The sequence below is a fragment of the Culex quinquefasciatus genome, chromosome 3 (genome assembly GCF_015732765.1).
Source record: "Culex quinquefasciatus strain JHB chromosome 3, VPISU_Cqui_1.0_pri_paternal, whole genome shotgun sequence".
In the NCBI taxonomy this organism is placed as follows: domain Eukaryota; kingdom Metazoa; phylum Arthropoda; class Insecta; order Diptera; family Culicidae; genus Culex; species Culex quinquefasciatus.
The window spans coordinates 49,886,087-49,913,769 of NC_051863.1; the positions used below are offsets into that span (position 1 = coordinate 49,886,087).

Below are 27,683 nucleotides of genomic sequence, written 5' to 3' on the forward strand. Positions count from 1 at the left end.
CTCTAGTCAAAGGGTTAAAAAATTGAGTGATTTTTTGTAGTGGAATAGAGAAAACGTTCTGTATTATGCAGACAGGTAAGGGACCATCCATAAACCACGTGGACACTTTAGGGGGTATGGCGATTGTCCACGCTCCATACAAAAAGATTTTTGTATGGACAATTGTCCACGAGGGGGTTCGAGATTTCCAAAAAAGTGTCCACGTGGTTTATGGATGGTCCCTAAATGAAAATGCCTATTTCAGGATTATATGCACTAGAATTTAGAGTTTATATTTCATGACACTACGAAATTCTATTCCTAAAGAATTATTCTGAACAAATAAAAAACATTCAAAAAAATAAAATAATAACTGTCGAGATTCGAACCAAGAAACTTTAAAATACTAATGCAGTGACTTTGACAACCACACCATTAAGAACTATTGGCTTCAGCTGGCTTGCTAGGCATCAAGAGTTCTAAACTTCTCCTGTGTGGTAGGCGCAGAAACCATGTCAGTTTTGTGTACCCGATCCACACCGCCGTCACACCAAACTTTGGTTTCGGTGCACCGATCAAGCTACCGAGCTGTGTCGGGTTTTTTTTCGTGACGAGAAATGGTGCGCATAGAAAAACCGGTATCATAGCAACCGTTGTCGCACTCGTCAAAAGGTAAGTCTGGTTGTCTTCTTTTGGATTGATGTGCTTTCAAGTATGACCTAAAAACTACTCTAAAGTGATTAAGAATTTTTAAATCCAAGATGGCGGCCAAAATCTCGGTAATGAATCATTGAGAAAATGCATTTGACCGATTCTTCGGCTCCTTTTAAAAAAAATCCAAGTTTTTTTCAGCGTTTTGGCTGTAGTGGCAAAGTAAAAGAAGAAACCCCCCAATGTTATTTCATATTTAGAAAGATAATTGATTTTCTTACAAAGAAAAATCATGCAGAATGAACCATATAGTACCTGTGCTTCCCCTGAAATAAAAATGTAGCGTGACGGGACAACATCGTAAAACTGGACTTTTAAAAGGCACACTACAAAAATCGCTACAGTTTTGCCAGTTTGATTTTTAGAAACTTTTGCTCTTCTACACATTATCACAAATTAAAAAACGAATCTTTTGCTCCTTGAACTGAACGAATTGGTTGAAATTTGAATTTTTGCCAGCCATTTCTTTTCGTGACGGGACAACGAAAGGAGCAGATTTATGAAAAAAACTCCTTTCCCGTTCAATGGCTTGCAGACCACATTTGGTCAATATTCATGGCTTTTAAGGTAAGAAAACGCATTTAAAGCACATCGCAATTATTGCATCATAATAAAAATGATTTTTTTTTTCATATTAAAAATCACATTGAAAATTGAAAAATGTGACATTTTGGTGTAGCTTCGCTAAGAATCGGTCATTTGGTAATTTTTAGGCAATCAACCATTTGACTAAAACTGGGTCGCTGAATTCAAATTAAAAGCAAGAAAATAAAAAAAATACGAAAAAACATTTTTTGTTAATGATTCGATTATCCGAACTCCCATACAAACCTTCGGATAATCAAACTTCGGATAATCGACACTTCGGATAATCGAGGCTTCGGTTGATCGAGTCTGGACAGTATGTTATATTCAAGAGCTTTCTACATACTATTTTATCTGAGCATATGTTTTTATGAAACATAAAACATGGATATGTTTGCTTGGAAAACCAATAAAATCCGAAACATCCTTCAAAGCTTCACCCCTGAAGCACCCCCAACACAGGCACACCCTCAATCCACCCTCCACAGCCCAACACAATCACGCGAGAACAAGCAAACACACAGGCAAAAAACGGAAAATCGAGAGAAAAACTCCCTCCCTTGCTCTCTCTGGTTATCGTTTCATAGTGCATGGCAAAGGGAAAACCATACTGCACACGCACACACCCGCACGCGTCGTCGTCGTCGTCGCCATCAGGAGGAAAATCCACTGCCTGCTACTGCTACTGACTGTGACGTTGAAAGTTTTATTTTCCATCAATTTCGGGGCGAAAAAAGAAAGAAACTCGAAGCGATCCTCGCAAAAGCAATAGCAGGCCACCGGAAGCCCCGGAACGAGTGAAGGACGGATTCGCGAATTCGGGAAAAAAAACTGTGAGCGTGTACAAAAGTGCGAACTTTAGAATGGCGTGAAAATCGCGAGCCCTGCAAAGGAATCCCTCTTTTCGGGGCAAGTTTTTCACCATCACCCCCTCCCCCACTGTGTTGGGATTCCGCAAAGGGATATGGGGTTTCTTTCTTCTTCGTGGTGAAGGGAATCTGTTCCGGAGTTCCAGACGGCCGGAAGCGGACATTGTGCTGGCGAGTGAGTTTACACGAGGTGCAGGATTCAGTGGAAAGTCCGATCTTTTTTCGGAGGGGGGCTTTTCCGAGTAATTGACACCATCACAAGGATAGGGGAGTAATGAGAAAATATTTTCACCTCGAAAGGATTGGGAAAATCCGCACCTCTTGAGAGGCCGTCATATGGTTGGGAAGACCCAGGAAGAATCTTTCGTGTAAGAAGCAATAGAGTGGTGTTTGGTTCCCGATGGAGCAAAGGATTGAAGCATATTGTGAACGGTGGCAGTGGCGGCCGTAACGGTGGGATATATCACGAAGGGTATGTGGAGTTAGCAGAAGTGGCAAGTCCTTTCTTTAGGCGCCTGAAAAAGGACGAGTGTGTTACAACAACGACAACAACTTCAAGAAAAAAAAGTGTGTGCGTGAGTGAAAATTGGCCAAGGGCAGTCGAAGGGGTCTAACCAATTTTTTTTAAATACACAATTTTTGTTCGCCTTTGATCGATTTTTTTCTAATCTTCGGAAGGGGCAAAGGCGACGACGCGCAGTGTTATTGTTGTTGTCGCCCTCTCAGTAGTGTCGGATTCCTGCTGGAGCACGGAGTCAGTGTGCCAGCAATGTGCTGTAACACATATTAAGGTGTTGTTGTGGCACATACCGTCACAGTCGCCAGCAGATATGTGGGCGTTGAAGGTGGTGGTGACACGGCGACTTTCGGTTCTCTAGACAATAAGGATATGTCTTCTATGGAGGATTGCTCCGACTACGGCAATCCCCATCACCATCCGCAGCAGCAGCAACAGCAGCCACAGCATCAGCAACACCACCGCCATGGACACCAGCAACAGCAATATCACCAACCCAAGCACTCATCAACCTCCGGCGGAACGCTAAGCCGCGGCAGTCGCCGCTCCTCGTACGGCCACAGTCACTACGCCCAGCAGCTAATTCCGCAGCCCATCAACTACCACGATGGTCTGTCTGCGGGGTTGGACAACATCTCCGTCGGAAGCGTCGGCAGCATCATCAGCAATCACTCCGGTCAACGGTACGTGCCGGACCTGCAGCAACCTCCGACAAACTATGGAACTCTCGGCCATCACCAGCAGCAGCAGCAGCAGCATCAGCGGATGTCGGTGCACAATGAGCGGTATGTCATCGAGGACAGCAGCTGTCTGCAGCCGCCGTCGCCGGCACCCAGCAATGACCACTACAACGTCATGGGGATGCCGTCGCCGGGGCCGACTTCGGCGTCGTCCTCGTCGGCCAGTGGCTACGGCACGATGGATCGTGGTCGCCACTACGGCACGCTGCAGCAGCGAACGATGAGTCCGTCGAACAGCAGGTACAGGTGAATAGATGTTTTGCTTTGTTAACTGTTTGCTTGAAATTAGCTTAGGGGCCATCTATAAACCACGTGAACACCTTAGAGAGGGGAGGGGGTCTGAGATTTCAAAAAAAAAAAGTCCACGTGGTTTATGGAGGTTTCCTTAAGTCTAGTGAGATAATTGAGATCAAACAACCGTGCGTCTCCATCACCGGAAGCCAGGATAACAGTGAAATTCCGATGATCGGAAAATACCCCGTACTCTCGACCAAATCTAACATCAAATCAGTGAGTGAAAATTAACGCTGGATGGTAATAATTAATGTTTGAACATTTAAAGTTTATTTTACGCGAACATAAGGTTACCTACGCATAGCTCTACAAAAAAGAAAAAAAAAATGATTAGGGCTTTTTTGCGATTTCACGGAAGCTGCGAAATCCGTGAAATTTGCTCTTGGCCGTGAAATCTGGTCAATACCGTGAAATACCGCGAAATTCGAAAAATCAATTGAAAAATTGTTCCTCAGTGTTTGAAAATTTGATTAAAGAATTCAAACAAACCACAAGACGAGCATTTTGGAAGCAGTTGTTGAAATAAATTAAAAAATATTCTATGGTTAATTTAGATCTCAAATTTGAAGATATTGATCATAAAATATCTCTATCGAAATGCTTATTTTCACCTGTAAATAACGTCAAGTTTCGAAATCCGGACTCTTGGTAGCGTATCATTGTTATAGCTGGTAAAAAAAAACCTGTAATAAGTTAGAAATGTGTAAATGTCATCAGGATGTATTATATACAGTCAATTTTAAAGCTAAATATGTTTTTTCTAACAATTTTGCATCTCAATTTTAAAATTAAAATGACTTGTTGAAATTCGTATCCCGGACAATGATAAAAGCTGATTCGTGATCGTAATTCGTGACACTTTTGCTAAATTTTACTAAAATGTTAGTGAATGGCATTCTTTAGGTCTCGAACATGCTGTTAACATAAAAACAATCGATATTTTGTATAAAAATTTGCCAGGATTCAAGGAAACCATAACCACAAATTTCTGCTTTGCATCCCCGTTGCTAAGGATGCCTATGAAATGTTTCAGTTAAATATTTCATATTTTTGGTAAACTCTTATTTTATTTTTATTAAATTGTTTTAGCATTGACTATACACCCTTCAAATTAATTTGAAATGAAATGTGACGTAGAAATTCATCAAATAATTCAGTTTGACTGTTATTATGCGAATTTACATTCGAATCTATATACAGTTAAACCTCGCATATGCAACTCATATGGGGGTTTCTTATGCGAAGCACGCATATGCGAGGTACAGGGCTTATGGGATTTTGGCTATATGGGAGACATGGCCTATATTTTTGTAAAAAATCATCTTAACTATACAAATTTATAGTGTTTTGGAATCGTTATGAAGTCAGCTATACAGCTACACCAAATTTACAAGGTTTACGATGTTCTAGGTCATCCGAAACTTCCTCAAGTTAAGGCCTATGTGTTAACCGCCGTACAAGTATGAGGTAGGCGATTGTGACTTTGGTTTTTGACCTCAGATCATATCCAGATAGCCTCAGGGAGGTTCAGGGACTAGTCTACCGATATGTGGTGATGTTCTAGGTCTTCTGTAGAGTCCCGGGAGTTACGGCTAGTGGATCTACCGCCGTAACAAGACAGAGGTCAGTGGTTTTTGACCTCAGATCTTATCCGGATAGCCTCAGGGAGGTCCGGGGACTAGTCTACCGATATGTGGTGATGTTCTAGGTCTTGTGTAGAGTCCCGGGAGTTACAGCCGGTGGGTCTACCGCCGTAACAAAATAGAGGTCAGAGGTTTTTGACCTCAGATCATATCCAGATAGCCTCAGGGAGGTCCGGGAACTAGTCTACCGATATGTGGTGATGTTCTAGGTCCTCTGTAATGTCCCGGGAGTTACGGCTGGTGAATCTACCGCTGTAACAAGATAGAGGTCGGAGGTTTTTGACCTCAGATCATGTCCAGATAGACTCAGGGAGGTTCAGAGGCTAGTTTACCGATGTGTGGTGATGTTCTGGGTCTTGTGTAGAGTCCCGGGAGTTACGGCCGATGGGTCTACCGCCGAAACAAGATAGAGGTCGATGGTTTTTGACCCCAGATCATATCCAGATAGTCTCAGGGAGGTTCAGGGACTAGTCTACCGATATGTGGTGATGTTCAAGGTCTTCTGTAGAGTCCCGGGAGTTACGGCTGGTGGGTCTACCACCGTAACAAGATTGAGGTCAGTGGTTTTTGATCACAGATCATATCCAGATAGCCTCAGGGAGGTTCAGGGACTAGTCTACCGATATGTGGTGATGTTCTAGGTCTTCTGTAGAGTCCCGGGAGTTACGGCTGGTGGATCTACCGCCGTAACAAGACAGAGGTCAGTGGTTTTTGACCTCAGATCATATCCGGATAGCCTCAGGGTGGTCCGGGGACTAGTCTACCGATATGTGGTGATGTTCTGGGTCTTTTATAAGATCCCGGGAGATACGTCCGATGGGTTTACCGCCGTAACAAGATAGAGGTCGGTGATTTTGACCTCGGATCATATCCGGATAGCCTCAGGGAGATCCGGGGACCCTACTCCCGGGACTCTACAGGTAGACTAGTTCCCGAACTTCCCTGAGGCTATCCGGATATGATCTGAGGTCAAAAACCTCCGACCTCACTTTTGACGGCGGTAGATCCATCGGCCTTAACTCCCGGGACTCTACAGAATACCCAGAACATCACCACACATCGGTAGACTAGCCCCTGAACCTCCCTGAGACTATCTGGATATGATCTGAGGTCAAAAACCATCGACCACTATCTTGTTACGGCGGTAGACCCATCGATCGTTACTCCCGGGACTCTACAGAATAGCCAGAACATCACCACATTGGTAGACTAGTCCCCGGACCTCCCTGAGGCTATCCGGATATGATCTGGGGTCAAAAACCACTGACCTCTATCTTGTTACGGCGGTAGATCCATCGGCCTTAACTACCGGGACTCTACAGAATACCCAGAACATCACCACACATCGGTAGACTAGCCCCTGAACCTCCCTGAGACTATCTGGATATGATCTGAGGTCAAAAACTATCTTGTTACGGCAGTAGATCCATCGGCCTTAACTCCCGGGACTCTACAGAATACCCAGAACATCACCACACATCGGTAGACTAGCCTCTGAACCTCCCTGAGACTATCTGGATATGATCTGGGGTCAAAAACCATCGACCTCTATCTTGTTACGGTGGTAGACCTACCGGCCGTAACTCCCGTGACTCTACAGAAGACCTAAAACATCACCACATATCGGTAGACTAGCCCCTGAACCTCCCTGAGGCTATCTGGATATGATCTGAGGTCAAAAATCACTGACCTCTATCTTGTTTCGGCGGTAGACCCATCGGTCGTAACTCCCGGGACTCTACAGAATACCCAGAACATCACCACATTGGTAGACTAGTCCCCGGACTTCCCTGAGGCTATCCGGATATGATCTGGGGTCAAAAACCTCCGACCTCTATCTTGTTACGGCAGTAGATCCATCGGCCTTAACTCCCGGGCTCTACAGAATACCCAGAACATCACCACACATCGGTAAACTAGCCCCTGAACCTCCCTGAGACTATCTGGATATGATCTGAGGTCAAAAACCACTGACCTCTATCTTGTTACGGCGGTAGACTCACCGGCCGTAACTCCCGGGACTCTACAGAAGACCTATAACATCACCACATAACGGTAAACTAGTCCCTGAACCTCCCTGAGGCTATCTGGATATGATCTGAGGTCAAAAACCACCGACCTCTGTCCTGTTACGGCGGTAGACCCATCGGCCGTAACTCCCGGGACTCTACAGAAGACCCAGAACATCACCACATATCGGTAGACTAGTCCCCGGACCTCCCTGAGGCTATCCGGATAAGATCTGAGGTCAAAAACCACTGACCTCTGTCTTGTTACGGCGGTAGATCCACCAGCCGTAACTCCCGGGACTCTACAGAAGACCTAGAACATCACCACATATCGGTAGACTTGTACCTGAACCTCCCTGAGGCTATCTGGATATGATCTGGGGTCAAAAACCACTGACCTCTATCTTGTTACGGCGGTAGACCCACCAGCCGTAACTCCCGGGACTCTACAGAAGACCTAGAACATCACCACATATCGGTAGGCTAGTCCCTGAACCTCCCTGAGGCTATCCGGATATGATCTGAGGTCAAAAACCAAAGTCACAATCGCCTACCTCATACTTGTACGGTGGTGAACACATAGGCCTTAACTTGAGGAAGTTTCGGATGATCTAGAACATCGTAAACTTTGTAAATTTGGTGTAGCTGTATAGCTGACTTCATAACGATTCCAAAACACTATAAATTTGTATAGTTAAGATGATTTTTTACAAAAATATAGGCCATGTATCCCATATAGCCAAAATCCCATAAGCCCTGTACCTCGCATATGCAACTCTTGCGACAAAACCGAATCAGGTGGAATGATTCGTATATGCAAAGTTGCATATGCGAGGCGCTCTTATGCGAGGTTTGACTGTATATAAAAAATTTCGACGGTTTTGTTCGAACGCGAATCAGTGCAATACGGAGCGTCGGATCGAGGTGCTCTTTGTTGCGTTGGGTTCATATAAGCCCAAGGAAGGTTTATACGCCAACTGATTGACACTTTGGCCACTCTGTAACCGATTCCGGAGCATCGGCAAATTGTATGGAGGAAGTTACGTAAAATCATATTTTGATCACAGGAGGCTGAATAAGCAAAAAATCAAAAAACGTCAACAAACGAAAAAAAGGCAGAACGAAGTTTGTCGGGTAAGGCTTGTAATTGATAAAACAAGATGAGGTGTCCGGGTTTCGAAGCGTCCGGGAATTCGAAGCATGACGTTATACAGCGAAATGGCATGGATAACACAATGTGAAATTCAGTGAAAGAAAACGCAAATCAATTTTATTTATTTTATTTTTAAATCTCTGTTAAATTTAGTAAAATAACAATAAACCAGCTGCATTGCATAACGTGAGGAAAAATGAAAATGATTTTGATATTTTAGGTAGAAATTAAGTTATATTCAACAAGCCTTACCCGAAAAACTTCGTCTTTTCCTTTTTTCGTTTGTTGACGTTTTTATTTTTTTTTCCTTATTCAGCCTCCTGTGATCGAAATTTGATTTTACGCAACTTTTCCCATACAATCTGCAGATTTTCCGGAATCGGTTCCAGAGTGGCCAAAATTGTCATTCTTTAGCGTAAGAACCTTCCTTGGGCTTATACGAACCCAACGCAGCAAAGAGCGCTCCGATCCGACTTTCCGTTATCAACTGATGCGCGTTCGAACAAAACCGTCGAAATATTTTATATATATAGATAGATTAGGATGTAACAAAAATGAATTTTTGGCGGGCATTCAGGGGTTTGTTCCGGTGGGCATACTGAGTCCAAATCCCAAATATGAGCTTGATTGGACGTAACTCGTAACAGGAGCTGGCGCTCCGCCCTTCAATTTTAAATGGGATTTAACCCGTACTATTTGTACGTTATTTTTTCTTTGAAGGTTGATCTTTTTCAAGAATTGTTGCGTTTACGGAGTCAATTCTGAAAAAAATAATGATTGTAATAATACTCCAACTTTGTTGTTAATTCTTCTGTGGACATAAGTCTCTAAAAGTATGAAAATGGTATTTATTATATCCATCATTTTGAAGATACTTTAAAATGCAATTTTTATCAACATGTATTATGTATATTTTAATATCTATATTAGAGTGTAACAAGAATGACTTTTTGGCGGGCATTCAGGTGTTTGTTCCGGTGGGCATACTGAGCCCAAATCCCAAATATGAGCTTGATTGGACGTAACAGGAGCTGGCGCTCCGCCCTTCAATTTTAAATGGGATTTAACCCGTAAAAAAAGATTTTTTCAAAAATGACAATTTTTGAGGCATTTTGGTCACTGAAGCGTTTACCAAAAACATCACTGGCGTGTAGGCCAGATCCTTGCGCATCTTTTAGTATATATAACATTGAAGTTTGGAGCACCCTGGAGCTCGGTACAGTCCTTCAAAGTTTGGCATTTTTTCGAAAAATTGGCCCCGGCAAAAAAGATATGCGTCGCACCTCGCGACGCCCGAGACGCCATTTGATTTTGCTGGGACCGATTTTTCGAAAAAATGCCAAACTTTGATGGTCTGTACCGAGCTCCAGGGTGCTCCAAACTTCAATGTTATATATACTAAAAGATGCGCAAGGATCTGGCTCAAAAATTGTAATTTTTGAAAAAATCTTTTTTTTACGGGTTAAATCCCATTTAAAATTGAAGGGCGGAGCGCCAGCTCCTGTTACGTCCAATCAAGCTCATATTTGGGATTTGGGCTCAGTATGCCCACCGGAACAAACACCTGAATGCCCGCCAAAAAGTCATTTTTGTTACACTCTAATATAGATATTAAAATAAACATAATACATGTGGATAAAAATTGCATTTTAAAGTATCTTCAAAATGATGGATATAATAAATACCATTTTCATACTTTTAGAGACTTATGTCCACAGAAGAATTAACAACAAAGTTGGAGTATTATTACAATCATTATTTTTTTCAGAATTGACTCCGTAAACGCAACAATTCTTGAAAAAGATCAACCTTCAAAGAAAAAATAACGCACGTTGACGCAATTGAGAATTTTTTGAGAAAAAAAACGCATGAAAAACAATCATCAGTTTATTCAAAGTTTGATACGACGGTTGTGTTTAGATAATTTTAGGTGGGATGAAAAATAGGTCGTCCTAAAATAAAGCTATGATGCTCAAATTGGTATAACAAACACGTAAATGGAAGTGATGCGGACAAAAATAAAAGTCCTTTCACGCAAACTTATCGCAAGACTATCAGTATTTCAATTAAGAAATTCGGTCGAAAATAAACACAGCAGGATAAATTGCAAAGGGAATTGACACGCTAGCTGTTGCAAGGAAGCCAAAGATAGACATAACGTATTCTGGCATATATGTTTCTAAGTATAACTATGGATTCACTCGTGGTGATAACACTAAATTTCGCTTTTTTTTTTGCGACTGTACAAGTAGGGGAACTGTACCCTTTCTCAGCCTATTTCTATTATCGGCCTATCAGCACTTTGATCATGAATTACAGCTTTCATAAAGTGTTTTTGACTGTTCCAAAGTAATAAATAGCTCAAATAAAAGTGAGCAAGCAACTCACCATTGTTGATACATCTGAAAATGTTGATTTAATAGCGGAAAACGGAAAAAGTGATGAGAATTGGTCGAACCGCTTAGTGTGATTAAAATGAATATATTTCCCCTATAGTTTAAAACTCCTGAAAAAAGAAAAAAAATCGTTGTAAACATACGGGAAAGTACACATTCAAGTTGAATGACATTTCCGACGAGACGATACGGATAAAAATAAATCATCCTTCATGCAACCTTATTCTAATTTCAAGAAAAAAGCCCCACAAATTTATCGTGCAAATAAATATTTCATTATCAGTTTAAAATTGAAACACATACACATATCCTTTGTGTGGGCCGACATAACAATAATAAATACACAGCTCAACACTTTGTAAGTAAATGTCAATAATTCGTCAGCTGTGTGCTATCTTGTGACAACGACCATTTAGTACTATTCGAGAAAATCGATTTTTAAAGTTTGATTATAAATGATTTCAAAACTATGAATGGTACAGCCAAACCTTTGGAAGCAATCGGTTCGTATACTGTCGCTTAACAAACGCTCCAAGTTTCAACTAATTTGGTTACACCAGTTAAAAGATACAGTAAATTATGTAAACAAAAATCTGAAAAGCACGTGTCACAAGTGTGTTTCGAAAGTTTTTTTTTTTTTTTTTTTTTTTTAATTTATATTTATTTTGATTTTCTCTTCCATGTACATTCATTCAGTTAAAATATTATTGAGTGTCCAATCACAATCGATGACTTTTCACCTCAATTTTAAATACTAGCAACTTTAATTTATTCATGAAATATTGTAGCTTTCGCTATTCAGTGATTTCAAATGTAGGAGGTCCTACATGTACAAGGGAAAAGGGATTTCTTAAAACTAACTTATAAACTATATAAAGAGCGGATCAATGCAGCTGAAGACTGCAATGATTTTTGTCGAAATGCATCAATTATCTTATTGGACATAACATCCAAAGTGTCAACTTCGGCTAATTGATGAAGTTCACTGGTGCTGAACCAGGGAGGAAGTTTCAGAATCATTTTCAGAATTTTGTTCTGAATCCTCTGAAGTTTTTTCTTCCTGGTTAAGCAACAGCTTGTCCAGATCGGCACAGCATAAAGCATGGCAGGTCTGAAAATTTGTTTATAAATTAACAGTTTATTCTTGAGACAAAGTCTAGAATTCCTGTTTATAAGTGGATACAAACATTTAATATATTTGTTACATTTAACCTGGATACTTTCAATGTGATCCTTGTAAGTAAGGTTTTTGTCAAAAGCAAGTCCAAGATATTTCACTTGATCCTCCCACTTTAAATTTACCTCATTCATCTTTATAATGTGATGACTTTTGGTTTAAGAAAATCAGCCCTTGGTTTGTGAGGGAAAATAATAAGTTGAGTTTTGCAGCATTTGGAGTAATTTTCCATTCTTTCAAATAAGAATTGAAAATATCCAAGCTTTTGTAATCTTCTTGTGATGACACGAAGGCTTCTACCTTTGGCAGAGATGCTTGTATCATCAGCAAAAGTGATTTCTGACATCCTGGGGCAAATCAGGCAAGTCAGAAGTAAAAATATTGTATAAAATTGGACCCAAAATGCTTCCTTGAGGGACGCCGGCACGTACAGGTAGTTGATCAGATTTGCTGTTCTGATAACATACCTGCAGAGTACGATCCGTCAAATAATTTTGAATAATTTTCACGATATAAATCGGAAAATTAAACCTTTTTAATTTCGCAATCAAACATTTATGCCAAACACTGTCAAATGCCTTTTCTATGTCTAGAAGAGCAGCGCCAGTAGAATAACCATCAGATTTGTTGCTTCGAATTAAATTTGAAACTCTCAACAACTGATGAGTAGTTGAATGCCCAAGGCGAAATCCAAACTGCTCATCAGCGAAAATTGAATTTTCATTAATGTGCGTCATCATTCTATTAAGAATTATTCTTTCGAATAATTTACTAATAGATGAAAGCAAACTAATGGGCCGATAGCTTGAGGCTTCAGCAGGATTTTTATCCGGTTTCAAAATCGGAACTACTTTGGCATTTTTCCAACTACTGGGAAAATATGCCAAATCAAAACATTTGTTGCAAATTTTGACCAAGCTACTTAAAGTTGCTTCAGGTAATTTTTTAATTAAAATGTAAAAAATGCCATCCTCACCAGGGGCTTTCATATTTTTAAACTTTTTGATAATAGATTTTATTTCATTCAGATCCGTATTAAAAACATCATCTGATGAAAACTGTTGTTCAACAATATTCTGAAATTCTATTGAAATTTGATTTTCAATAGGACTCAGAACATTTAAGTTGAAATTATGAGCACTCTCAAACTGCTGAGCAAGTTTTTGAGCTTTCTCCCATTAGTTAATAAAATATTATCACCATCTTTTAAAGGAGGGATTGGTTTTGAGGTTTCTTAAGAACCTTTGAAAGTTTCCAAAAGGTTTGGAATAAGGTTTAATTTGTTCGACATCTCTTGCGAACTTTTCATTTCGCAGGAGAGTGAATCTGTGGTCAATAACCTTTTGCAAATCTTTTGAATTCGCTTCAGTGCAGGATCACGAGAACGTTGATACTGTCTTCGGCGAACATTTTTCAGACGAATCAGAAGCTGAAGATCGTCATCAATAATGGGAGAATCAAATTTGACTTGGACTTTAGGAATAGCAATATTCCTAGCATCCAAAATTGCATTAGTTAAAGATTCCAAAGCTGAATCAATATCAGCTTTGGTTTCTAAAACAAAATCATGATTTAAATTATTCTCAATATGATGCTGATACCTGTCCCAATTAGCTTTGTGGTAATTAAACACAGAACTATTGGGTCTGGTAACTGCTTCATGAGAAAGTGAAAAAGTTACTGGAAGGTGATCAGAATCAAAATCAGCATGAGTCACTAAAGGACCACAATACTGACTTTGATTTGTCAAAACCAAATCAATTGTTGATGGATTTCTAACAGAAGAAAAGCAAGTTGGCCCATTCGGATATAAAACCGAATAAAGACCAGAAGTGCAATCTCTGAATAGAATTTTACCATTGGAATTTACTTTTGAATTATTCCAAGATTGGTGTTTGGCATTAAAATCACCGATGATCAAAAATCGAGATCTATGCCGAGTAAGTTTGTTCAAATCCCCTTTGAAATAATTTTTATTTTCCCCAGTGCATTGGAATGGCAAATATGCAGCTGCAATCATAATTTTCCCAAAAGAAGTTTCAAGTTCAATGCCCAAACTTTCAATAACTTTTAACTTAAAGTCACGTAACGTACTATAAGTCATACTACGGTGGATAACTATTGCAACTCCACCGCCATTTCGATTCATTCGGTTATTGGTTATAACTTTATAATCTGGATCACTTTTCAAATAAGTGCCAGTTTTTAAAAATGTTTCGGTTATAACAGCAACATGCACGTTATGAACTCGTAAAAAGTTGAAAAATTCATTTTCTTTCGCTTTTAAAGAGCGAGCATTAAAATTCATAATATTGATGGAATTACTTAGATCCATGATATTTCGAAAGTAAAATTGTACTACGTGTCACAAGTGTGCACAGAATTCCCATACAAACTAAAATAGACATAAATCAATAGTTGAACCGACTTAATCAGTATGTTTTCAAAAACAAAAGATTGCATTGCTTTTAAAAAGTGTTATCAACATAAATTTGTGAAAAACAAGACAAATTTTCCACATTTTCCAACAACATGTATGACGTGTCACAAGTGTGCCCGATCATTTTGTATGTATGTATGTATGTATAAGTACCCCCGTCTTGGCAGGACTTGGCCATGACCCCTTAGTACAAGTGTGCCCGATCATTTTGATGATAAATTGGTCTATGTCACAAGTGTGTATTGCGATATCCGGGAAACGGAAGCGAGTTTCCAAAATCGGGTTAACCCTCTAACGCCCATGGTTGCACCAGAGCACCACTAATTTTTCACTTCAAATTGACATTTCTCGAAAACTATTGAGTGAAATGAACTCATTCTTCTTGCACATTGTTTATTAGGATGTTTACTGCATCCAATGCAAATTTCATCCAATTTGGTCAAGGTCTGTATAAAATGGCCAGGAAAAAGGTAAAAAAAATCGATTTTGCTCTGGGCGAGAAGGGGTTAAAGCATCTTGTAGCGTTTGTTAAGTATAGCAAAACGTCATCATCAACTCATTTTCGACCAAAATGGTCTATGTCACAAGATAGCACACAGCTGACGAATTGATGATTTTTAGACATGCTCTGTAAAATTGGGCTCCCCGAAGCTGTCCCATGCAATTTAGTTTATTTATGGTCAAAAAATAGCTTAAATTTCTAGTACGATTGATACTGAACTGAACCGTTCTAAGACGTGACCAACTTTTCGGTCATAAAATCACCTTAACCCTCTACAACCCGACCCCGCCTTTAGACGGGCTTCGATTTAAAAAAAAATCGCCAAAAATCAATTTTCAACCAATTTTGATCTTTAAAAAGCATTGGAAAGGAGAACCCTTAAAACTTTAGGAAAATTTCAGGGTTGGAAGTTTACTTGTTTTAGATGACTTTGCCAATGTTTTTAAAAATGTAATTTTTTTAGGGGTCAACTTTGGCTGTGTTTTTTACTAACATCTTCTTCTATACATATAAAAAATTTCGACGGTTTTGTTCGAACGCGAATCAGTCCAATACGGAGCGTCGGATCGAGGTGCGCTTTGTTGCGTTGGATTCGTATAAACCCAAGGAAGGTTCTTACGCCAAAAAGTTACAACTTTGGCCACGCTGGGACCGATTCCGGAAAATCTGCAGATTGTACGGGAAAAGTTATGTAAAATCAAATTTTGATCAAAGGAGGCTGAATAAGCAAAAAATTTAAAAACGTCAACAAACGAAAAAAGGCAGAACGAAGTTTGTCGGGTAAGGCTTGTTTCCTATATTTTAAGTAAAAAGAAGTATGTAGTAATTTTTCTAGTGCCCCAGACTAGGCCTCTACGCATTTATTTACAATTTAAATGATAATGGTTCCATTTTATAGCAGAAAATGTGGAAAACATGCAAAAAATTTAAAAAGTTACTGTACAAACATGAAAAAATTAGATTGACAAAATGTAATGATAGGAGGTGGTAGAGTAGGCCAAATACTACCAAAAACAAACATTAAACTAAACAAGATAAATGCAAATTAAAATACTAAAAATGAAAAAATGAAAACATAAAACAAGAGAAGTAAAGGGAAAAATAAAAATTTTCGAAAAAAATATTTGGGCAGTAGAGGGTTAACCCTCTACAACCCGACCCCGCCTTTAGACGGGCTTCGATTTAAAAAAATCGCCAAATAGTAGTTTATGCAACAAGTTGCAAAAAGAGGATTTTTTCAGCACGAGTCGTACATTTATCCAACGAGGTTCACCGAGTTGGATAAATACGAAGAGTGCTGAAAAAATCAAGCTTTGCAACGAGTTCCATACAACATTTTTTGCAATTCCCAAAAACACCCATTGAGTGAAATTTTAAGTCAAATTATCATGTATTTTGTCAATTAATCGTTTAAATAAAAAAAATGTTGAAAAGTGTTACTTTTCGAAACAAGTGCTGAAAAGTTCAACTTTTCAGCACCCATTTCAGTGTTGAAAAGTAGAACTTTTCAGCATTTATTTTGAAAAGTGTTGCTATTCGATTCTGTTATTTTTGGTACAGAAAAGTAGGCTATTTCGTCGTTCAAGAATGGCAGGAAAAGTAAGTAGTTTCACGACGGAATTGCAAAAAATCAATTTTCAACCAATTTTGATCTTTAAAAAGCATTGGAAAAAAGAACTCTTAAAATTTTAGAAAACTTTAGGGTTGGAAGTTTCACTTGTTTTATGTGACTTTGCCAACGTTTTTACCACCATTACCTATATTTTAAGTAAAAAGTAGTATGAAGTAATTTTTCTAGTGTCCTAGACTATGCCTCTACGCATTTTTTTTACAATTTATATGAAAATGGTGCCATTTAATAGCAGAAAATGTTAAATACAAGCAAAAAGTTGAAAAAGTGACTTTAAAAACATTTTAAAAAATAGATAGGCAAAATGTAATGATAGGTGTTGGAAGAATTGGTAAAAAAAAATGGGCAGTAGAGGGTTAATCCGATAAACTCAAACAACATTCTAAGAAACCAAGCGTCTCCATTAATTTCCCTTTCGTAGAATGATTCCGTGGAGGCGCTTGGATTCTTAGAATTATTCCATAGAACTTTTATCTGAATTTTAGCAATAAGCAGACAAAGTTTAGTCAGGCTACAAAAAATATATTTGTGCATAGAATCTTAATATTTTATTCCATTAAATCGTTACAGATATCGACACAGCTTGACTGACAACTACCGCGACATCTCACCCCAATGCGACCGTTACATCCCTCCCCCGGCGCACTTCCTCAACACCACGAATCCCCTGGCCGCGACCGACAGCTACGGTTACTTGAACTCCAACGTGCACACCCCAGTCAAAAGGTATGTCCCCACGCCACCACCCCAAGAGCCGACCTACCAGCCGCAGACTCAGCTCATGACGGCACTGCTGACGCAATCGGCGGTCGCCGCGGCTTCCCAGCAAAGGAACAGTCACCTGACCAGCACCCTGCCGTACCGGTTCCGGGTCAAGTCCTGTCCGAACGAGCAAACCATTTCGCCGCCCCAGGGCTTCGATACTTCCGATCATTATGCCACACCGCCACGTGTTCGTCCTCCAAAATGTCCGTCTTCCCTTACCGCCAGCAATTCCGTGCCCAACTCGGCACTCTCCTCCCAGACCATGAGCTCGGGTCGACAGTCCCGCCAGAGTACGGAATATCTGATTGCACGAACTCCGAGCGCCGAATTCCTGGACCAGCCAACTTCATGTCGAGTGTCAACGCCGGTCAGCGTGATGAGCGAACCCAACGGCAGTGCCTCGTGCCTGCACTGTAGTACACTGCGCAGGACGACCGGCGTCCACCAGACGACTCAAACCAGTGGCCCGATAAGTCCACAGCCGCTATCGATCTCGTCGGCTACCGAGTCTACCGGACGGCAGTCCCCGATGAGTCCGGCGTCCATGTTGTCACCGATGACCACAGCACAATCATCCAATAGTTTGCAACATCCGCAAAACAATAGCCATCATCACCAGCAGCAGCAGCAGCAACAGCAATTACCACCGCAAGCTTCATCCAATATGTTGACCGCAGCACAATCACAGCCACAAATAGCACTAGAGAACTACGGTAGCATGGAGCCACGTGACATCTCCACGATTCCGAGAAATCACGCCAAACAGTCAACGCAACAGCTCCAGCAACCATCGGCGAACTCTTCCGAGCAGAGCATCCTCAGCACCAGCAATAGCCGCGCGATACTGTTCCAATATCAGCAGCAGAACATTCATCAGCAGCCACCACAAATCATGCCACCCCAACAAGCACAAGTACAACCACCTGTACCACCGCAGCAACAAGGACCTCAACTCCAGCAACCTCCCCAGCCACAGCAACAGCAACCCGTCGTAGCAGCACCAGGACCGTCTATGCAACAACAACCGCAGCAGCCGCAGCAACATTCACCACCCGTGAGCGATTCACCGGCGTCCACGCTGCAGCGGAATGCCCAACAGATTCTGCGTCCTTTTGGGCCGCACTTGTCCCGCAAGCAACGCATCAAAGAGTACATGAGGCACGAAACGGCCAAGTTCTTCGGGGTGGATAACCTGAACGAGGAGTACGAACGACACAAGTGGGACGATCGTCAGAAGCGGTTCGCCATTCGGCGGTTCGGTCAGCTCAAGGACGAGTATGACTTTTCATATCGCAACAACAACGCCGCGAGCAACGCTCCGGAGGAGAACGCACCACCGGTGGACCGGCCGGATGTGCTGCCGGCGCAGAGTCAGGACGAGCGGGACACCGAACAAAACCGGCGACAGCGAGCTAACCCGCACTACGCGTACGACAACGACACGGACAATTTTATGGTGAAGGTAGAGCGCAAACCGTCGGTGCCGACCGTCATTTGGAACGGAGTGTCGTTTGTTGTCCAGAGTATAACGAGAAAACGAATACGCAAACAGAAGCAGTGGTCTCGCAGCTTCGCTCCGGCACATGTCGAGCTGACCTCCGAAGACGGTGACCTGTGCGATGGTCTGGCACCCATCCAGGACGAGGAAACATTTTTCGACACGCCGGCAGCGGCTCCGCCGGTTCCACAACCAGCCAACCCCGGCCAAATAGTGGACAATTCGCGCCAACTGTTCGTGTCCGATGGTGATCGCGGTCTTGGCGGACCCGCCGGCAGTGGCATTATCAACGGCTGGCGCACCAAATCTTCCGAGCTGCAGCTGCAAGCCCGGGACGGCGCCGCCAGCGGATCCACGCTCGGACAGCGAATATCCTCGCACATCCTGGACGGTGTGCTGGACAACTCGATGCGACCCATTGGAAACAAAATAAAGCTGCTGAGGCCAAACCTGCTGGACGACCGGTACGACTACCGGCCATTCTTCACCTACTGGATCAACACGGTGCAGGTGCTGGTGCTCGTCATTTCGCTGATTTGCTACGGCGTTGCACCGATCGGGTTCGGCAGTGACTACCGGACGGCACAGGTGCTGGTCACCAGCTTGAACCTGCAACAGGTAGGTTCTTAACGTGGTTCTGTTGTTAAAACACATTAAATTTGATGTTTGCCCCGTGACAGGTTCACCACCAGGAGACGCGCAACATTTGGATCGGACTGAAAAACATCGACATCGTCCATTTGGGCGCCAAGTACGGCGCGTGCATGCGTCGCGACGCCCGCGTCAACGAGGTAATCATGAAAACGCGCAAACAGGAACGCGAAACGGCCTGCTGCATCCGGAACGACGACTCCGGCTGCGTGCAGAGCTCCCAGGCGGACTGCTCAATGCGCGGGCTTTGGCCAACGGTGAGTTCTGTTTTGAGCTGCGTGTAACATAGAACGTTAAATATCACCGCTTCATCTTACAGAAGACGATCGCCACGTGGAAGAAGTGGTCCCCGGGCGAGTCCGGGCCCGGTGGGCGCATCTCGGGCAGCGTGTGCGGCCTCGATCCCAAGTACTGTGACGCGCCGGCCTCGATAGCGCCGCACGAGTGGCCCGACGACATCACCAAGTGGCCAATCTGCCGCAAGAACAACCAGTTCTCGCAACGGTTCCGCTTCAAGGATCACACGGCCGAGCACATGGTGTGCGAGGTGATTGGCCACCCGTGCTGCATCGGCGTCTACGGCGAGTGTCGCATCACCACCCGGGAGTACTGTGACTTCGTCAACGGGTACTTCCACGAGGAGGCGTCGCTCTGTTCGCAGGTATGACGGTCGCTCTACCATATTGCACTGCTGCAGTTGCTAACGTACTTTCTTTTTGCTTCCAGGTTTCCTGCCTGAACGACGTGTGCGGAATGTTTCCGTTCATCGTCGCCGACTACCCGGATCAGTTTTATCGTCTCTTCACGTCGCTTTGTCTACACGCAGGCATCATACACTTAGCAATCACAGTTGCCTTTCAGCATGTGCTGATGTCGGATCTGGAGCGGCTGATCGGGCCCCTGCGCATGGCCATTCTCTACATTGGGTCCGGGATCGCTGGGAACCTCACCAGTGCGATCTTCGTGCCGTACAAGGCCGAGGTGCGGTGTAACAACCACAAACGCATGACCATCAACGGCATCATCTTTTTTTATTCTTTTTTGCAGATCGGTCCGCTGCCGTCGCTGGCTGGCGTTCTATCATCACTGATGATACAGCTCGTGCTGTGTCACTGGAAGAGCTTGAAGAAACCGCACGTAGCTATGATCAAATTACTAGTTATCGGGTGTACATTATTCGGGTTGGGCACGCTGCCCTGGCAGCAGAACTTTACCGGGCTGATAGCGGGCCTGCTGTTCGGCATGGCGCTCACGATGGCGTTCGTGCCGTTCGTGAACGTGACGGCGGAGCCCGGCAGGAAGAGCAAGGTAATGTTGTTCTTATATTGTCCAATGCACAGTGGTCCAAGAGCACTGGCGGCACCATGGGAGATCGTAGAGAGCACGGGTTCCTTACATTTGTTAGAATTTTTTTTCTAAATTCTCTTGTTTTTTTTATTTTTCTTGTTTTAGTTCTAGTATTTTTATTTGCATTTATCATGTTTAGTTATGTTTGTTTAAAGTTTTTGTTTTTGAAGGGCTATTTCTCGGCAATGGTTTAGTTTAGTTTGGGGGGACATGATGGTGATCAAATAAAATTAATATAAAATTGATAAAATTAAGGAATGGGTGAAAATCACGTTTTAAACCATAAACTGCACAGAAACAATATTGGAAGACATTTGAGGGTTGGTATTTTATGTTTAATGAATTTCTTGGACATTTCTGATAAAATGCAACCAGAAAAAAGTCTCTAATAATTGGTAAGTTACGAGTAAAAGAATAACAAGTTTTTTTTAGAAAAATCGTCAAAAAAGAGGGCGAAGCTAAAGAAAGAGAGATGGTCCAATCAGCACCAAACTTGGGATATTTGTGTACTATCGATAGATGAACGTTCCCTCCAAGTTTTATACAAATCGGTGAAGGTCGAGTACTTTTGAGCGGGTTGTCAAATTATCATTTTTGCAATTCCGTTGTTAAACAACTTACTTTTCCTGTCATTCTCGAATGATGAAAAGGCCTACTTTTCTCTACCAAAAATAACAGAATGGAAAATTAATACCTTTCAGCGCTAGCATCGAAAAAAAAACATTTTTCAATATTTTTTTGATTTGAACGGTGAGTTCACTTAACACATGGATGTTTGACATAAAATTCCATTCAAACAGCGTTTTTAGGGATTGCAAAAAATGTTGTAAGCAACTCGTTGCACTCGTCGTATTTATCAAACTCGGTGAACCTCATTGAATAAATGTACGACTCGTGCTGAAAAAATCTTCTGAGCAATTCTCTGAGATTTCGGTCATTCGATTTTTTTTTGTATTTTTTAAATCCGGCTGAAACTTTGTTGGTGCCTTCGGTATGCCCAAAGAAGCCATTTTGCATCATAAGTGATATATGAAATGATATATGAAAATTCAAAAATCTGTATCTTTTGAAGGATATTTTTGATCGATTTGGTGTCTTGGGCAAAGTTGTAGGTATGGATAAGGACTACACTGAAAAAAATGATACACGGTATAAAAACTTTGGTTATTTTTAATTTTACTTTTTGTCACTAAAACTTGATTTGCAAAAAATACTATTTTTATTTTTTTTAATTTTGTGATATGTTTTAGGGTAGTTACATCACATCTTCTCAGAAATTTACAGAACGGGCAAAAAATATTTGACCGAGTTATGAATTTTTGAATCAATACTGATTTAAAAAAAAATATATTTCGGTCGCAAATCGAAATTGCAATAAAAAAATACTTATGTGAAATTTTGATAAAAAGCACCGTTTACAAGTTATAGCCATTTTTAGGTAACTTTTTTTTAAATAGTCGCAGTTATTTTTTTTTTTTTAATTAGTGCCCATGTTTGCCCACTTTTGAAAAAATAGAAAATTCTCTATATTTTGCTTTTTTGAACTTTGTTGATACAAGCCTTAGTTGCTGAGATATTGCCATGCAAAGATTTAAAAACAGGAAAATTAATGTTTTCTAAGTCTCACCCAAACAACCCGCTATTTGCCTATGTCGATTCTCAGCAACTAATAGTCCGATTTTCAATGTTAATGTATGAAACATTCCTGAAATAAAGACTAATATTTCAAAAGAGCCCAATATTCAATATTTTTTTTTTTTTTTTACTGTGAACAGACACGGACCACTGCGACACTTGCGTATCTATTGTAGTATGATCTGTTCTCAGGTTTTCTGTTTTGCTGCTATACACAGCCTGCCGAACGATCGTCTTCCGTAGCGCTATTGTTTGAGCGAGACAGTATTTGACGAATTATTCGAGCAGTTGCCCCCTCTCATTCCCCAGACCAATTCCCCAAATGCCATGCCACACGAGCACGAGAGACCGATCCGAGGACGTGGAGATGAGCGAGATTGAGGGGAAATCTCGTTTATTTTTGACCCATCTAGAGATCGTTACCGATCATATAGCCCAATCTTCAGCTCGAATTTTGCCTGAGAGCATGTGACCGAGTCGAAAGTAGCATTTGAAGCTCTTCTCTGCGTATTGTTACAGAGTTCTTCAACGCTCAGACTCAGTCGCCAACAGATCGTCCGAGAGATTGGATGGGATGGGTTTTGGGGAGGCTTGGGACTTGACAAAGTCAATTCCCGCAGCAGCCGATATCCCCTCTCGACCGCCACCTACCCCTTTTGCCTCGCCAGATGGGTTTCAAGCCATCGACCTTCCGCTTACAAAGCGAAACCCGTACCACTACACCACGGGAGCTCGGCAATATTCAATATTACGCCCTTTTGAAATATTAGTCTTGATTTAAAAAAAATGAAAAAAATTGTTTCGAAAGGATCGAAAAATTTCACGAATGTTTCATAATTTAACAATAAAAACCGGACCATTAGTTGTTGAGATATCGACATTAGAAAATGGTGGGTTGTTTTGGTGAGATGTAGAAAACATCAATTTGAATAACAAATATTTAAGGGGTTAGATATAAGCTTTCCCTACCTCTATCCCCTTTCCTTTGCAATTTCTGTATGTTTTTTTAATATTTTTTCTTACTCTTGCTAGTGCCTTAGTTAAAGAAATAATTGTTCCAAAATGGATTATGATGCAACACACAGCTGAAAGGAACTCCAAAACTCTGTTATGCACTTCAAAATAACTCATTGTATCTTGATTATTCACCAATAAAACCGAATTGAAAATTGAATAATTAAGGGTTTAAGGCGTGGAATGTCATAAAATTTTATATTATTTATTAAATCCACTAAATTGATGATTTCAATAATTCCTGAAAGTTTAATGAAGATATATCATGATTAAACAAAGAAACCGACGATTTAAGCTCAACATTTTTGCCATGCGCCAAGCGAACTGTCAAACTTTGAGAGCATTTTTCTCTAAAGACCGAGTTGATTTACGAGTGGTGCCACGATGCCTCGATGGGATGAACCAATTTGGCTGAAATTTAGAGTGAAGACTCTCAAGATCCCGTGCGTATGACGACGCCCGATTTCGAAATTTTGCTTTTTCAAAAATACATAAATCTAAAAACTGACGATTTTTTATATGAACAACAAAACATATTTTTATCTTTTCATAAAATAAACCTATTTGAAAATCGATCTTTGTCATGCACACGGAACCAGTTTAACGAGTCTTCCCAAAAATTTTGAGCCGATTTGGCTAAAGCAGTGTATGTATACATGTAACACCTTAACCCCCAATCTTATTCCATAAGATTTGTTTTAAAGTTTTACGTCTGTGGTCCAAATTTCCATAAAAATTTAAAGCTTGATTTTTATGCCATGTCATTTTTAACGATAATATGTTTTTTTTATTACTTTACATTTTTCTTCATGATAAACACAACCAATCTAATAGGGTAGAGTAGTCATCAATGAGACACGGGGAACAATGATCTCTCACAAGACGTAGTTTCAACCAATCAGGCTCATATTTGGGGGAAAGTTGTGTCTACTAGATACACTTCTGCCATAATAGTGGCTTTGGTTATGGACGCTCCCTTGCAAAGTTATTCATAAATGTTAGATTCTGGGGTGTAAAAGTAAATTATGACTAAAAATTACATTTTCGCTCATAGGCTGCCATTAACACAAAAACTAATGTTTCTCCAAATTTCTTTCGTCATTTCACAGGGCCTGAGTTGGGCTACAATGTCCTTTTATTAGGTTTGACCAAAATTTAGAATATACCCAGAATCCAGGGCTGTCTCATTGTTCCCCACTCTTTTCAGCCCATGGGTAAAATGAGACACTTTGATTTTTCTTCATTAAACTTTTCAAAATCTAGGGAAATCCTTCAAACATGAATTGGAAGTGATTTTTTGCATATTCATTTAACCAGAAATATAAAGTAATTTGGTAAAATATATGGATTTTACAAAATTTAGATACTTTTAAGTATAACTTTTGTCAATTGAAGTTATAAGTTGACAAAATTGCTTGAAAATGTTCGAAGCAAGTCGCCTGAAATGAAACAATATAAAAACATGATGTTTTACTAGAAAAGAATTGATTTTCGTAGAGTGTCTCATTGTTCCCCAGCTGTCTCATTGTTCCTGCCAAGTGCCTCTACAATGAGACAGTTGAATAACTCTGGCTGTAGACGTCAGATCGATCTCATATTTTGGGCAATGTTAGAACACATTAAAAGAAATAAAATACAACAAAAAACTAATTAAAACATGCTGATGAAAAAAATACAAAAATCGTTGAAAGTTAAAAACCAAAAGTGTCTCATTGATGACTACCTTACCCTACTTTGTTTGGACACTTATTAAAACACCATCATATTGATTTGTCCTATCATCATATTTCTACGCATTATTATCCAATTTTATTTTAACGGTATCTTCACAGAAAAAATAATGTAAATTTGGAAGCTTTAATTTTGGAAGGTTGAATATTACCTCTTTTATGATGTAATTTTACCTCAATTTAGACTGAAAAAGTGGCATTACACCAGAAAAGTGGTAAAATTACACATTTCCAGAGGTAAAATTACACCTTTTTTCTGACATAAAAGATGTACCCCAGATGTAATATTACCATGATTTTTTTTTCTGTGTTCATTTCATACACGGTGTATTTTTCCGAGAACATTAAGATAAAAAATACCGCAAGTCTGATATTTGGCACCATGAAAGAAGGGCTCTTTCCCGACATTTTGCGGGGTCCGGCGAAATATTTTGTCGGGGGTCTAGAGCAACTTTTTTTAAGATTATTTTTCGATTCTAGAGGATTTTCATTCCGAAAAGTCGGTGATAATCGATGGGTTCATATTCATATTTATCAAATTTCTGAAGAATATGCCTTAAGAGACTGTCGATTCAATAATTCACCAATATTTGACCACCAAAAAATGTTTCTGGTACCAAATTTACCAGATTTCTAGTTTTCTTTCAAAAAACCCAAAAATCCAAGCTGGAAACGTCAATGCGACCGAATAAAAATCTTTTATTTATACAATTTGTCATGAAAATACAGCAACAGATTGCCCAGAGACAAGTTCGAGCATAAAACACTGCTAAAGTTACAGTATTTCATTTAAAAGCTATGTATTACCAAAAAGGTTCCCAACATTATTTTTTTTACCCCCTTGCCATATAAATTTATGAAAATTATTTTATTAAAATCATAAAAAAAATCTCAGTATGCGGTGTTGATCGATTGAGCAAGTACAAGAGAGCACCCTCCGATGGTGTCTTGATGAAAAATTCAATAAAATCACAATTTCAAGTCGAAATTTGGCAACAAATCTTTTATTTGGCATATTCAGCATCATTCAACACAATGTTGACTGACATTTACAGGGTGGTTAAAAATCTTCGTGAAAAAAAAAAGATTTTTTTAATTCTGTTTATATTAAAAATACGTCAACTCTCACTTCTATCTAACAGGTCAATCTGATATGGACGTGCATGGTGGTGCAGTTCGTCGTTTGCGCCGCCATGTTTATCATTTTCTACGTATTCCCGACGCTCTTTTCCTCGTTGAGCTTCATCGACGGGAACCAGCTGGACCAGAACACGGTCCACAACTACCATGACCACTACAACCTGTACGAGGGGGGCGGCGGCGGCGGTGGATACCAAAACTTCAACCCGGGCCACAACCACGGCGGCGGGGGTATCATCAACGGGGGAAACCACATCGTAACGACGTACAACGTAAACAACAACTACAAATCTCCGACGAGCGGCCACGGCGGCGGGATTCTGCACAATCATCACGAGTACGGCGGGGGTGGAGGTGGCGGCGGCATCAGCATGTCGGGCGGTATCAATAGAATTAGTAGTAGTAGCAACAATAATAAGAATAATAATCTGATAAAAGGTATGAGCATGTGTGAGAAGGGTCAATGTGTCCAGCGTCAGCCGCGCAGTGCCGACACGAATGCATGACGTCGATGTTTCCTGCTGTTCACCTCGTTGGAGTTACTTTACGTCTTGTTTGTCCTTTTGGCCCTGTACGATGTCGATGATTTCCAAGTCATTTATCAGTTCATCATGTGATACAACAAACCAACCAAAAAGTAAACAAACAAACCGAAACAAAACAACGTAGTACCAAAGTAAACACAATTTTTTATAACGCTATTTCCATCGAAAATGTGATTTTGAGTCGTATCTTAGTTAATGTCACCTAGTTTAATCATGGCGTGTAATACAAAAACATGTTTATATACATACAAACAGCCGTCAAAAATCAAAAAACGAATTATGAAAACGATATGATATTTAGCCCTATTAACAAGCAAAACACACAACCCACACAAAATCCGTTACGTTTACGTTTCCTTACTCTTTAAGTCACCCTTTGTCCCCTAACTTTACTCGAGTTAAATGAAATACATAGCATAATTAAGCATAACAAAAAAATGACACGCTAAAAAAACAAGAAAAAAAACCAGCGTAAATGAAGAATGTGAGTAAACAACAAGGCAAAAAAAAAACAAAAAACACAACAATTCTTAGAATTGCCCTCAGTTAGTTCGAAATAGCTATCCTTCTATGAGATTGATTGAAAAGAAAAGAATATCTAGTATGAGAGAAAAAAAAAAACCCTTTCACGAAACAAACAAAGCAAACAAAAGAAAAAGAAAAGAGAAGGCAAATATTGAAAACATTTAAAAAAAAATCTTATTTGTAAAATG

The 27,683-nt window shown here is 40.6% G+C and overlaps 1 protein-coding gene across 2 annotated transcripts; it reads left to right on the forward strand.

Annotated features, from left to right (window-relative positions):
* Nucleotides 1-1,908: 1,908 nt before the first annotated feature.
* LOC6046271 (inactive rhomboid protein 1) lies at nucleotides 1,909-27,557 on the forward strand. 2 transcript variants are annotated; one of them, XM_038263208.1, is made up of 7 exons: nucleotides 1,909-3,647; nucleotides 17,216-19,526; nucleotides 19,589-19,816; nucleotides 19,879-20,220; nucleotides 20,286-20,540; nucleotides 20,607-20,867; nucleotides 26,428-27,557. In XM_038263208.1, the coding sequence occupies exons 1-7, from the start codon at nucleotides 3,034-3,036 to the stop codon at nucleotides 26,929-26,931; spliced, it is 4,515 nt and encodes a 1,504-aa protein (XP_038119136.1). In that variant the 5' UTR covers nucleotides 1,909-3,033; the 3' UTR covers nucleotides 26,932-27,557. The 2 variants fall into 2 exon arrangements, with proteins under 2 accessions (XP_038119136.1, XP_038119137.1); XM_038263209.1 differs by having other exon boundaries at nucleotides 1,909-3,641.
* Nucleotides 27,558-27,683: the final 126 nt, after the last annotated feature.

Coding starts and splice junctions, on each gene's coding strand:
- LOC6046271 (XM_038263208.1), top strand. CDS start 3,034: ATGTCTTCTATGGAGGATTGCTCCGACTACGGCAATCCCCATCACCAT. Junction 20,221..20,285: donor AGGCGTCGCTCTGTTCGCAG/GTATGACGGTCG, acceptor TTTTGCTTCCAG/GTTTCCTGCCTGAACGACGT. Junction 20,541..20,606: donor TCGTGCCGTACAAGGCCGAG/GTGCGGTGTAAC, acceptor TCTTTTTTGCAG/ATCGGTCCGCTGCCGTCGCT.